Source organism: Podarcis gaigeae, assembly GCF_964106915.1.
Source record: "Podarcis gaigeae genome assembly, chromosome: 4".
NCBI lineage: Eukaryota > Metazoa > Chordata > Lepidosauria > Squamata > Lacertidae > Podarcis > Podarcis gaigeae.
In genome coordinates, this window is record NC_139677.1 from 71,080,244 (window position 1) to 71,094,451 (window position 14,208).

At 40.0% G+C, this 14,208-nt stretch overlaps 1 protein-coding gene across 16 annotated transcripts in view; it reads right to left on the reverse strand.

Annotated features, from left to right (window-relative positions):
* The window catches only part of BBX (BBX high mobility group box domain containing), a 133,682-nt gene that overhangs the window by 41,167 nt on the left and 78,307 nt on the right, over nt 1–14,208 (reverse strand). For 15 of the 16 annotated variants that reach the window (XM_083736412.1, XM_083736407.1, XM_083736422.1 and 12 more), the window contains 3 exons: nt 6,614–6,784; nt 5,005–5,247; nt 1,025–1,223 (listed from right to left, as the gene is read on the reverse strand). In XM_083736412.1, the coding sequence (XP_083592538.1) occupies nt 1,025–1,223; nt 5,005–5,247; nt 6,614–6,775 (604 nt within the window). In that variant the 5' untranslated portion in view covers nt 6,776–6,784. Of the gene's footprint in view, nt 1–1,024; nt 1,224–5,004; nt 5,248–6,613; nt 6,785–10,188; nt 10,371–14,208 lie in introns of those variants that run through there. The other variant, XM_083736414.1, reaches the window with a different exon arrangement.

A 14,208-nucleotide genomic window follows, 5' to 3' on the forward strand; every position in this document is an offset into this window, starting at 1 on the left:
AGTACTAGTTTAGTATTTCTATATTACTATAGTACTGTATTAGTTATTTTCAAATACTTAAATATTTTTAGGGTGTAAGACCCAATTAAAGCCCGTTATTTACATACAGTATTACAGTATTTACATACAGTATTAGGCATACTGTATTAACTTTATTAACTGTATTAAAGCATTAACTTTGAGATATTATTTTTATTTAATGAACCCTCAGCCTTATTCAAAGTAAGCTTAAATTAGCTATTTCACTTATTAATCAAAGTGCTATTACTGTGCGACAGCAATATTTTATGTTTTATTCTTTTAATGATAGTTTAGGATTTATTTAAATATCATTTCAGTCTTTTCAGAGCTATATATTCACTGCTCTGTAATAGTCTATAAGCATAATTGTTACTGTAAATTAAATTAGCTTTTTACGAAAATACCGTGCGTGTTTTTGTTTTGTTTCTTTTTTCAAAGCCAAAAAGTGTTTCAGGCTTGTCGAGTTTCCCGGAGTGTGGAGTTATAGAGAGTCGAGTTTTCGGGGTTCTAATGTTGATCATATGACTCTAAAATACTTTTAAAAAACTTTAAAACTCACTAATTTTCATCTAAAATTTAGAAAACTTCCCGGGGCAGGACCCCGGTATGGGCCCCCCCAATATTTTTTATAAGTCGGCGCCCCTGCACAGTGGAACCTCGGGATTTCGAACGTAATCCGTTCTGGAAGACATCCGAATCATTCGAAAACCGAGGATCAATGGGTGGTTGGCAAATTCCATTGAAAAAAACGACTTCCGAGGTGCATTCGAAAACGGAAGCAATTACTTCTGGTTTTCAGTGTTTGGGTTCCGAATTGTCCGGCTTCCGAGATGATCGAAAACTGAGGTTCCACTGTACATGATTATAATAAAACAAATATTCCCATTGACTCTAATGAAATACAGTACAATCTTGTTGGAACCTCTGACTTCTAGGCCTGATTCAGTCACGTACTGTAGGCCAGAGACTTGGGGCTTGATGTCAACAGAGATATCGAACGAACCTGCCATTGCGAAATTCAGCTGAGGCATTTCTTCTGTCTTCACTAACTTTTTCGGACTTGGCAAATCTTTTGCAGGTTCTGATGGGAAAGCCCACAGCTTTTTCCGGTTAGTAACAGTAGATGACTGGGTTTTCACAGGTTTATTTGTAGGCGGGCACCACTTGTAGCCAGGGTTTGCTTTCATAAATGCATCCTTGTACTATGAAGAAGAAAGGGAAAAAATTGCGTCAAGGGACAGCACAGTTTTGTAGAAAACCTTGGGGAAATGTAACAACTTAGTATTCTTAATTATTTATTTCATAACATTTATACACCACTTACCGTATTTTTCGCTCCATAAGACACACTGTTTTCCTCCTAAAAAGTAAGGGGAAATGTCTGTGCGTCTTATGGAGCGAATGTGTGGTCCCTGGCAGTGGCGGAGCTGGGGGCTTTGGTTCCCGGAGTGGCGGGGGCGTGGCACACCACCCGTGCGAGTGTCCTAATGGTGGAGCCTGCACGAGCAGGTGGGGAAAGGCGAGGCGGGGGAAGAGAGCTTTAGAACACCCTATTTAGAGTTCCCTACATCTGAGGGGCTCTGTGACTTGCATGAGAGCAGCCAGGAGCCAGCGAGGAGGGGGATATTCTCCCTCGCGTGCTCTGTATTTTTTTTCTTGCTTTCCTCTTCTAAAAACTAGGTGCGTCTTATGGAGCAAAAAATATGGCAATTGTAAAAACAAAACAAAAAACCTTCTAAGTGGTTTACAAAGTACTGGTTTTAGGATATGCAATATACAACAATTTGAATGTTTACTTTGATTCAAGTCAAATGGGGCTTACTCCCATATAAATGTGCACAGGATTGCACTCATTGCTTATGTTTGTCATCCAAAAAGCTATAAAACCTGTATTATAAAATATGAGTTTATGGATGATCTCAGATTGCCAAGCTACTCCATAAAAACATTTCTCAAAGCATCAATGGCTCAACTATTTTTCTCAACCACCTGCACTATACCAACAAATTTTTAATAAAGAATGTTCATTTCTTAACAAATAACTGAAAAATTTGGTCTCAACCTGAAGAATAGGAAATCTTGGTAATATGACCAGGAAATATGACCAAGACTAACAAATTTTAATTGAAGAGGGGTGGTTTAGAGGGAAGATTCCTCTTGTTCTCGGGTCCTGCTTGTAAGTTTCCCACAGCTCTTGGCTACTGTGAGTACAGGTTGCTGAATTAGGTGGGCCACTGGCCTGATCCAGCAGGCTCTTCTTATGATCCTGATTTAAGGTTTCTCAATGTTGTGCTACGTGATCACAAAGATAGGTAAAGGTAAAGGGACCCCTGACCATTAGGTCCAGTCGTGGCCGACTCTGGGGTTGCGGCACTCATCTCGCTTTACTGTACTGGCCGAGGGAGCTGGTGTACAGCTTCCGGGTCATGTGGCCAGCATGACTAAGCCACTTCTGGAGAACCAGAGCAGTGCACGGAAACACCGTTTACCTTCCCGCCGGAGCAGTACCTATTTATCTACTTGCACTTTTACGTGCTTTCGAACTGCTAGGTTGGCAGGAGCTGGGACCGAGCAACCGGAGCTCACCCCGTCGCGGGGATTCGAACCGCCAACCTTCTGATCAGCAAGCCCAAGAGGCTCAGTGGTTTAACCCACAGCGCCACCCACGTCCCTGATCACAAAGATAGCCTATTGCATTTACAGTATGTCTAGTCTGAGTTGGAAGCCCTGAGCCCTATCCAATATATTTTGGGTAAAAGAACAACTTAAGCCTTTGTGTGCTTCTGCATTTCAGATCATTCAGCTAATGAAATTGAAACTGTCAGGTTTCCCTATTTACTCTTACAAGGTATAAATATTTATAGCATTTGCCCATACTAAAAAAAAAATGGTCGCAAATATAGAGAGCTGGGTGTAAACCAGATTTGAAGTTTGGGCTTGCTCCAAGATCTTTTTTTTTAATAGCCTTGTTGAATCTGAGGGCTAGCTCCAAGAGACACATTGTATGGCCACCGCTCTAAGCTGTGCATTATGTCTGGGCAGTGTTCATAATGAAGCCAAATTATAACTACAATTTTTAAAATGCAATTAAAAAGAAAACCCTCTCTCTCCTGTATGTATTTTCATCAATGCTTTACCAGGAAAAAATTGTTAAGAGGACCCAGTGGCAAGTTTTTGTTCATAATTACTGCTATTGCACAGCTAAACTACAGAAAGAATAAAAATTATATGCTTAATTGCACGTCTCATACACATTCTTGGAATGAATGTTACTGAGCTGAACACACTTGGCTATATTGTTCCTTTTCAATAGAGAAATGTGAGACTTGCTTTCAGAACCAAGCCTGTGTGAATCATATCACCATAGGCATAGCAGTTTTCAACACACTATTGTTAGAAGTTTCTAATTGTCACTTTTCACAGGAGTGTTATGCAGTTGTTCTTCTTCCCCACTGACAAAGGTTCAAGGGGAAGTTAAAAATCCCAAAAGACATTTTTGTCCTATAAATTCAACTCTCTAATTTTCCAGATCACTACTGGATTCCATTATTATTACTGTTGTTGTTTTTTTACTACGAGTTGAAATAATAAGTCCCTAATTTCAGTATTGAAAAAACCAAATGGAAACTATTTTTGTTATTCTGAATCAATGAAGAAGAATATCTAAAGACATTATCCACTACGGGGTGATTCGGAATAAATATAAAGAGGGCTTTTGATTGTATCACACCAGTTATAATACACTGTCCCCAAGAAGCTTTCCCTGAATCGAACTTCAGTTGCATTGTGAAAGACTTCTTATTTATCATGGCATGCTGTATTTTGGATCTTATCTGCTACCTGTATAGATTAATTTAGGAGAGATTCCTTGCAGCAGACCATTATTTTATAAATACAAGTTTTATAAATTCTGCAGGGAGATCATTCCTTACTGGAGTTCGAGCATTTGTTTCACAGCAGTGAAGCCCGAAAGCAAGACTTGAAAGCAACAGCACAATCTCAACCTGTGATTCACAGAAACTGGCATTCAGAGACATACTGCCTCTGACAGTGAAGGTACACTACTGGCCAAAATTGTGAAAACCGTTTGGAAAAAGTGTATTTCTGAGGTTTGATGGCTCACAACTCCACATTTATTGGAGTAATACCATGAAATTATATATCAATGGAAAGAAAATTTAATGAAGAATGTAATGCAACAAAGATAGTTCAATTATCTGTATTCTATCAAACGTTATAGCCAATTAACCAGAAAAAGGAAGCACAACTTGCTTAGGTTGATATGCAGTAGTTTCCCTTCATTTGAATGTAGCCAATGAGCGTTAGTGTTTAGAGAGCCAAATCAGGTGTTATGGTAGTCTAGGTTATCAAATTATTGATAAATTAAATAGTTAAAATCGGCTTTAGTTAAAAAAAGTATGCTCTTCTAACGTCTCAAGTTGTTGCAAGGTATTTTTCTTTTTTAATAAAATAAGTCTGATTAGAATTCAAAGCATATCACCAGCAAATAGCTAGTCGTCAAGAAAACCCTTAATTAAAATAAATCTACCCTTTGGGTCTGTTTCAGTAGCAGTAATTTGGAAAGGGAAATATTAGAAAGTAAAACAGGTATTTCTCTTGCTTTTGAGAAACCAGTTATAACATATTTGTTGGAACACCTTTTGGGTTTTAAAATGGGAACAGGCCTCTGTAAAAGGAGGGTATCCAGATAAAAAAAATTGTATATTTAGTAAAAATTTAGTAATCCTGCTTTTTTGAATCAGGTAGTTCAGGTCAGAGTAACATGATATAAAAAACACTGTATGAAATGTATAAACTGAACTGTTTAGCTTGGTCACGAAGCTCCTTTCCTTCTTGAATTCTTGTTTAATCCTCTCCCTTGCAAAACCTGACACAGATTGGGGGAGGAAGGGATTTTAAGCACGATGCTGTTTTTCAAATGTTCACCATTTAAACACGTGGCACAATAATGTCACTGGGTACCTCCTTGGCCATGTCGGTGTATTTCTGCTTTTCTTTAGGGTCTAGAACAGACCACCAATCCGCCAGGATCTTGGTAGCACCACGGTTGTCCAGACGGGGGTGTTCTTGCCGCACAAGGGAACGGTGGCGTTTGCAGAACAGAAGGAATGCATTCATCGGCCTGCGAGCTCGTTGCTCTGAAGATTCCTCATCTTCTGTTTCGTCAGCATCGTGCTCAAGACCATCAGCACCAAGAAGATGGACCTATTTTACAAATAAAAATTCTACAGATGTAATGGATATTTCTCGTGTCTATTAGATATTCGCTCCAACATCTAACTTAATATTCTGTGTTAAAAACCTGCAAATCCCCTGCAGTGAAGCAATCAATTCAGCAAAATGTCTGAGCAAATAATATTACATTAGCTTTGCATTTACACTTTGTGGGATGAAAGACAGATTCCACTCAGAGACTGAAGTGAGGTTCGACAGAAATCTATCTTTCTGTGCCCAGACTATGGAACTTCCCCCCAAGGCAGGCTTGTCTTGCCCCCTCATTAATGGCCTTCTAACTAGGTAAATAAAGTCTTCCTGTTTAAAATGCTTTTGTGATCTGAATGGTTTTAAGGTTCTGCACTGGTTTGTGCTTTAAATTGTTGCACTGAACAGTTTTGTTGATGGAAGCATGCCCACTTGTTTTAGTGGGTGGGCAAAAGGGATATTTACTACCCCAATGTGTTTTGAATATAGGGTATTAAATGCTTTTATTTTAAAGTTTATCATTTTAAAGTTTATTAAGTTGCCTTGGGTGGGATTTTTTTTTTAAAAAATGAATTATTATGAAAAATAATGTAATTTATAATAATTTCCACAACAAATAATTAACTTTTGGAATTTGCTGAATGTGGCAATGGCTACTAAATGATTAAACAAATTCATGGACAACAGTCCTATCCGCAGCTATTACCCATGATAACTCAAAATCTCTGTATTCAGAAGACCTATGTATCTGAATACCAACTTCTGGATGGCTAAATGGGATAGTTGTTTCATTCATGAGCTACTCTGTGGGCACACAAAGTTGGGAAGAAGAAGAAGAAGAAGAAGAAGAAGAAGAAGAAGAAGAAGAAGAAGAAGAAGAAGAAGAGGAGGAGGAGGAGGAGGAGGAGGAGGAGGAGGAGGAGGAGGAGTTTGGATTTGATATCTCGCTTTATCACTACCCGAAGGAGTCTCAAAGTGGCTAACATTCTCCTTTCCCTTCCTCCCCCACAACAAACACTCTGTGGGGTGAGTGGGGCTGAGAGACTTCAGAGAAGTGTGACTAGCCCAAGGTCACCCAGCAGCTGCATGTGGAGGAGCGGAGACGCCAACCCAGTTCACCAGATTACGAGTCTATCGCTCTTAACCACTACGGGCATGATACAGTGTGGGGCTCGTCTAACATTTGGAAAAGATACTCTTTTTAGATATTACTCAATATGAATGGGGGCAAACCACGATAGTCATGCTGAGTGATATTTAAAAAAACCTATGAATTTGATTTCCAAATGGGTTTTAGAAGGCTTGCACAGGCAACCAATCTCCAACGTATATCATACTAAAGCTCTACTTTTTGACAACCTAGGTTCACCTTATCAATATCTTCTTCGTCCTCTTCCTCCTCCTCTTCTTCTGAAAAGTCAAGGATTTTCTTTGCAAGTAGTGGATGCCACTGAAGACACTTTCTCTTTGGTCGTTTCCCAGTACCCTCTCCGTCTGTTGAATGATCTTTATTCCTATTGCTGCCTTTCATTACTGTGACCTAGCAGAAATAAATAAAATGTTCCCATAAAATCAAATATGCTATTGAACACACTTTTTCAGCTTTACTACCGAATGCTGAATTATTAATCTCAATCCCCAATAGATAATATACCCAAAGGATGTTGACAGATGCAGTCCTACTACGTTATGAATGAATAAGCTCTGTAGATTTTAGTGGAACATCTGCATGAGCAGCCAAGTACAAAATAGGTAGGAGAATGCACACATTTGTTTTACCAGATTACTACTAGCAGTCTATGGATTTGTGACAGATGTTTCTTCCTTTTTTATGATGTCTCAAGATGCATTTAGTGGTGTAGTAGTAAATTTTGAATCCCAGAAGCTCATTGTGACAGCCCCCATAGCAACACCTCCAAGGGAAATTCAAGTGTTCACAGTCGTGGGGAATCTTCAGCTCTTGGGACTAATTAGGCCCAATATGTATCCCAGTTTGGACCATGAGGCCATTCCCCACAAACCAGTGTCCCTTAAAAATGCTTCCTCTGTTGACAGAAAAATGTTCCAGATTCAGTTGCCCACCACTGATCTATCATACAGATTTGCCATGAAAGAGCAAAAATATATAGAATAAGACACATTTTATTAGAATCAGCATGACTGTAGTTCTGTACATGGCTTCCTGAGTGCAAGTTCTATTGAATCCAGTGGTGCATACTTCTCACTGTATCGGTTCAACTCGCAAAACACTCTGAGCTTTAAAAAAGATCTTCAGGTATCTGGGATGCATTCACCTTGTAATTAGAAATGCAGGCAACCTTGCAAAGATGTATTACCATTTCATCTGCTGCCATGAAGCAGGAACCTCATCAAGGGAAAGAAGTATTCTGCCTTTCCTTGAGTAACTTCCTCATTCTGACTTCCTCTATGCTAATCTCTCACAATAAAGCCTCGTTGTCCGCTCATTCACTGGCCAGAGTTATCCAAGTCACACCACTAGTCACACTAGACAGAAGGACGATGTATGCAGCAGGATTATAAGAGGAGCTCTTGCTTAAGATTTAGTTGGCTAGGGAGTGGAAGGTTTTCTGCTTTATCTGATAATGGCATCTGATAGTATGATCTGGATTTTTTGCCTAGAGCTAACCCAAAAAACCCTTAAAAATACTTAAAGCTAAAGTTAGAACTATAACTTTAGGTCATCATTGTGTTCATCAAAAACTGGATAACTTTTCAGTGAAAGTTCAATGCACCTGCTGTTCATATGCAATCAGAAGTATTTTAATTTGGGCATCCCTGACATATTTTAACGAGTTCCCCAATACACAGGTGACTTTAAACAGTTTGGTAGCAACTCATTACTTTCTTCACTAAGTTATAATTTATTCCTCTGGAGCAAGGTATCTCAGTTCCCTACTGAACTTCATGGCACTGGGGAAATATTACCCACAGTGTTTCAGGGTTAAAAATCTTTTGTGCTAAATATAAGCATATTAACACAGGAGAGCCTGAAGAAATGGCCCAGTAAATAAACAGTCCTAAAAACATTGCAAAAATGGCACTTTATAACTCTTTATCTTGCACACATGCAACTTTCTCTTAAACCATTTTGTTCACAAGGATGTGAAATGAAGGAAACATGGCAGCATAAATGGTGGTATTGTTAAGGTGTCAGGTTTTCGAAAAACAGGGTTTTCATAGATACCTTTACCTAATACCACTGGTCAACAAGTCATTCAGTCCGCTGGGTTAACTTTACTGAACATATTTCAGGGCCAGAACGCTGATCTCTCATTTAAATCTCTTACTGGATATCTGTCATTAGCAGTTACGACTTGTTATACCCTGGTTTTGGAAAGTCTTGGACAAATTGGCTTAACTGGGTTTGGTGACCAACCCAGCTGACCAACAAAATATGACTAGCTAGAGACAGAAAGACTCGTTTCAGATGACTGGTACTGTCGTATTGATTGCATAAATAAGAAAAACAATCTTTAACCTTCGTCAACTTTTTTAGTTGCTCTAGGTTAAATCATATTCTATGCTTTAGCCTACTGACTGTGTATTTTTATGCTGTATACTTCCAAGTTTTTTGTTAAGGGAGATGTTATTTTCAAAAAAGCCAAACCAATAAATTTATTTTTAAAAAAATAGTCAGCTCACAAATGCATATTAAAAAAGGCCCAGATTAGAGAAGGCAGGTTGCAAAATGTGAATATGGAAAGCTGTTTTCATACATGAGTATGAGAATGTTCATTTTCCCTCCCAGATAAAAAAAACACACATGAAAAAGACTCTTATATTTTTGTTGCTAAGGAGCTGCCTTTACCTTATGCCACCATTTTAGAATAATATATTTAATTGCCGATGTAATTTTAATTAAAACCTTTTGACATGTTAACATGATATTACCACATAAATGCTAATTATATATAACTCATACACTTTTCTTTTTAAACTGTGTTATTAAACTATAGCCCTCATTTTTATTTTGCATTTTTCAAAAATAAGAAAGTGCATGTTAATATTAAAAGGATGAGAAATTTAGCAGTAATGTAAATCACGAGAAGTTAGGCAACAGAGTACTTTTCACCCAAACATGAAAATTCATGTTATCATAGTAGAGGCATGTTGTTATAGATCCTTTAATAGGCACACAAAATGTTGAGCCATCATCTGGGGGGGGGGGGGGGTCCTGTAATTTTTTTCTCAAGAAGGCCACTGGGAGAGTTTGCTGAAGCTTCGGCACAAGGCTTGGCACAACAATGTTACACCTCAGCAGTCCTTACTGAAATTCCTTGTAGGACACTGGTGGACTCAGATTACATTACAATACCTGGTTGCTTGGAAGCCTACATGTTGAAAGCTCTAGCATAGATCTCTTTGTAAGACATTCAAGTTCAATGCACAGATGCTGGGGAGCAGGGCTGAGGTGTGTGTCCCTCTTCCCCTCCTACTAATGAAGCACTCTTTACATGTCCAATGTGTGTGGGCTGGTATGTATGTCCCAGTCATACTTCATAGGTTGAAAACAACATCTTGAATTGGCACAAGAAGCACACTAAAGTGGTACCTTGGTTCTCAAATAGAATCTGTTCCTGAAGTCCATTTGACTTCTGAAACCGTTCAAAAACCAATACATGGCTTCCGATTGGCTGCAGGAGCTTCCTGCAGCCAATCGGAAGCCAAGAAAACCGCATCGGACGTTCAGCTTCCAAAAAACGTTCACAAAACGCAACAATCACTTCCAGGTTTGCAGCGTTCGGGAGCCAAAACGTTTGAGTTGTAAGACGTTCGGGAAACAAGGTATAAGCCAGTTGAACTGGTGCAATAATGCAAAAAGGAACTGATTGGGGGGCTCCGGGTGGAATTTCAATATTTTGGAGTAAATTAATTGAAGGGGGATTTATCTTCAGGGTTTGATGTTTGGGTTTTAGACCTTACCTCTCAGTTTGTGGGCAAGTCACTTGTTAGCGTTGTGTCTTTTGTAATCTGGATGTTATGTTGCAGCAACACTTGTGGGGTTGTTTTTGAGCTCAGCATTCACCTCTGACTTGTGCTCAGACTGAGGTCTTGGACAAGCCTTGCACCTCTCTTTCTAGCACTGGGCAGTTGCATATTCCCCGAGAAGCTGACAAACAGAGCACAAGAACAGCAGCATGCCATGCCGTGTTTATTTCTGGCATCCGATAATTATACCGAAGGAATGGGGAAGCAATGTGCCCCCGCCAAAGCTGCTGGACTCCCAACTCCCATCAATGCCAATCAACATGGCCAGTGCAGCCCAACTACATCTGGAGGGCCATCCCTGATAAACTCAATCTGTACATTTAGGTTGTTGGAATCACGCCCGCCCAGGAGCATTGCCAGCCTCTCAGATCTCCGGGGCGATCAATCCGGTGGTCATTCTCTGGCTGGTTCCCAGGAATCCTCCTTCAGTCCAGAGAGACTGATAAATAGGCGACTTCTCCCTCCTGAGAGAAGCACACCAACTTCCTCCTGGCAATGCATCAGAAGAAAGAGAGCAGTTCGTAGACACAGGCTACTTTATTAAAACTTAATAAAAAACACACACGACTGCACTACCTGAGCAGTCCAGCTTCAGAGTTCTCCGACTCATCACTGCCTCAGTCCAGAGGCGGGAGGGAGAGAGTAAGTCCCTCCGGTTACACTCAGGACAGTCTGAGAACTGGCTCAGACTTCCTTTCCCACAGGCAGCAACATCACCTGATGTCAACATCCTGGCTGTGTCTTGGCAGCTGGTGGGAACTGAAATCCCAACATAGGTTCCATTTAAATTTTCATGGCTGATAACTACCTACAGCAGGTATGTGGAGTTTCGTGGGGATGAAGCTGAGGAAATGTGTGGTAGAAGAGAGGGGAACTTGCCATGCCCCTACTTTTTTGAAGCCCTGGTCCCCTATGTAAGCAGACAACACCAGTGTTTGTTCAGTTCATGGCACAGTAAAAAAAAAAGAGGGGGATGCTGAAAATGATGGGCAACTTGTGACCTTCCCTATGTTGCTGGACTACAAATCCCATCAGCTTTGATCATTGGCCATGCTGCCTTGACAGATGGGAGTCCAACATCATTAAGAGCCAAAAGTTGTCTGACCTTGTATAGGAACTGTCTATTTTTAAGTTACAGCTGCCATGTGAAAACTGGTGGCGTCTGTGACACCTGAGAGCTATCCATTATGCAAATCACCCTAATTGTGTGGAAAGTTTCCATGTTCCCTACAGAGCAGGCTGTCACGTTACCACCATTAGAAACTGTGACTTACGAATGTATCCTTACTTCCAAGAAAAGGTGTTTGGATTGGGCTGCGTGCCTGCTTTTCCTGAAAGTATGCTTCATACAGCACATTATGCATGGAACACTAGTAAAAAAAACACTTGAATGGCACAAGTTGACAACCAGATTCCTGGATTCTCTTTCAGCATATACCGTTGACTCAGGACAAAGATGTGGATAAACCGTGTTTGTTGAATCAAAAGTCAGGTGCTATGAAATTTTCTTAGCACATGTCTAGACCACAGTTTAGCATAAAACTGAAAAAAAAGCTTCTGGAATGAACTATGGACTCAATATTCATTGTCACTGGACCTTGTATACACGTGATGGTTTTGTAAATCTGTTCACTCATTTTGGCTTTTGCTAAATAAAGAATTAGGTGTATTATACCAAACAGACCTACAACCATCTCCTCAACTTGCTTGACTCAGAATACTCAGGACATGCCTATTCCACCAGTTGCTCATAAAGAACATTTAATGTGTCACTGCCTCCTCTTCATGACGGTGTGTATGGAAATAGCTATGTGGTGGTGTACTGTCTTGGGATTGAACATTGAAGCATAGCATGCCAGAACATGGATAATAGCCCTTGCTGAAAAGGTGATGTGCCAGGTTTGTGCAACCAAAGGGAATTCTAATCCCCATCTTTTTTATAATGTGTGGCAACCGTTTTTTGATTATATGTATCAAGAGAAATGCGTTTATAACTTCCCGATATCTCATAGTAATATGTGGAAAGATTTTTTGGAGAGACCTGTAAGAATTTTATTTGATACTTTAAAGCAACGTGGTTGGCCTGGGAGGGGTTATTGGTTTGTTTTTATTATGTGATCTTTGGATGAAGGGTGGCATATAAATGTAATAAATAATATTAAAATAATAGTAACTGATGCGTTGAATTATGTTGTTTTATGTGTGATGTTAAAAAATGAAAATTAATATACATTTTTAAAAAAAAAATCTATGCCATAGACTTCTCATTGTGCTTCTCTTCACTTAATTCAGCAGTTGTTATAAGTATCCAATCATTCTGAAATAATACTAAAAACCTTCAAGGAAAAAAATATATTGAAAAGTAGCATACAAAACAATCTCACACGAAAAGGCAGTGTTACTATTTTGCAACCAACCAAAACTATTCTGTTCCCTACATTTAATAGGATTAAGAAAATCTTCACAGAATACTGTATAAGTAATCCCACAGCATGATTCTAAGCACTCTATTATTGTACTTGTGAATTTTCCAAAATGACGTACTGCTTAAAACCAATCGGCAACAAAAAGTTAATAGGGTTTTCTAAAGCCAGACGGGAGATATTTACAGTGCCATGCGGCTAGATCCGGACTTAAGTTTTACTTACAGCAGAACCACTGAAATCAATGATACTTAAAATCAGTAATTAAAAAATGAGTAACTAATTAAGTTCCATCAAGTCCCTTTTGCTTTCAAGCCATGGTTGCTGTGAGTCTTTATGTCAGGGGAAACTGCTGCCCCCCAAATTGTTGGCCTTTAGCTTCCATCAGCCCCAGTCAGCATAACCAATAGCGGGAGGTAATGGAAGTTGTACTGTGCATTGCAAATGACTGTTCCTGCTTTTTGCCTACAACTCAATGGTCACAGCCTTCCCAACGCTGCTCTATGTGTTGCAAATGACTTGCTCGGAATCTAATTACCTAATTTCCCAATTAACAAATTAACAGAATCTAATATTTTACTGTGCTTTACTGAAAGGGTGAAATATGCAGATTGCATTTCCTGGAGTTTATTTTGTTTATTAGTTAAAGCTGTGATTTGTGTTGCCCTTGTAGTTCAACGACCCAGTCTGGCAGCTCAAATGAAAGTAAAATGCCTGCAGTACGAACATTACGGGGCCCAGCTAGCATTTGGGAACGTCCCTGCTGCAAATAATTGCCCCACCTGTGCGTGTTTGTGAAACTCCCCAGGATATTTCAGGAGCAAAATGTGCAGATGCTAAGCCCACCTCAACCACTTCTTTCCCAGCAGACTTCATTCACCCCCTTCCAAGACCTCAAGATTCTGGTTGGATTCTGGTTTCAATCAATTATACAGGTGCTCTGGAGGGAGGATATCAGGTCCCCCCCAATGCTCTTGTCAAAAGAAATACTGTCTATAGGAAGCCAGTGTAATTTAGACCAGCATAATTTACCCCTATTCCAAACTCTGCTTCTGGGAGAGGAGTATGGATCCAATGTCACATGACTAAGCTGAACAGAGTCTGGAATAAGTATAGATCTCTCCTTGTGTCTCCTGCCCTGGCCATTCTCCCAGAATACTCTTTTCGGGGGACCTACACTGCTACAAGTTTCTGCTGTCTGATCGCCAGCTGAGTCAGGGTGAGGGACAAACTAGTGTTATCTGCAGTTCAGCACTGGGGATTGCCCCAACTCATCCAGGAAAGCCCAAGATCCAAAACACTCATCCAGGCAGATCTTGGGTTTGGATTGTGCTGTTAGGCATCATGTAACATTGCTCCAAACATTGCTCATTGCCCAAAATCTTGCCCATGTCCCTTTGGAAAATGCACCAAAATGGAATTAATAGGACTTCCGGAGGCGGCGCGAAGGGTAATGGCTGCCCTTTCCTAACTGGGAAGGGAGCTCCGTCCGAGAACGGGTCGTCCGCTACGGCGAAGCGGAGACCCACAT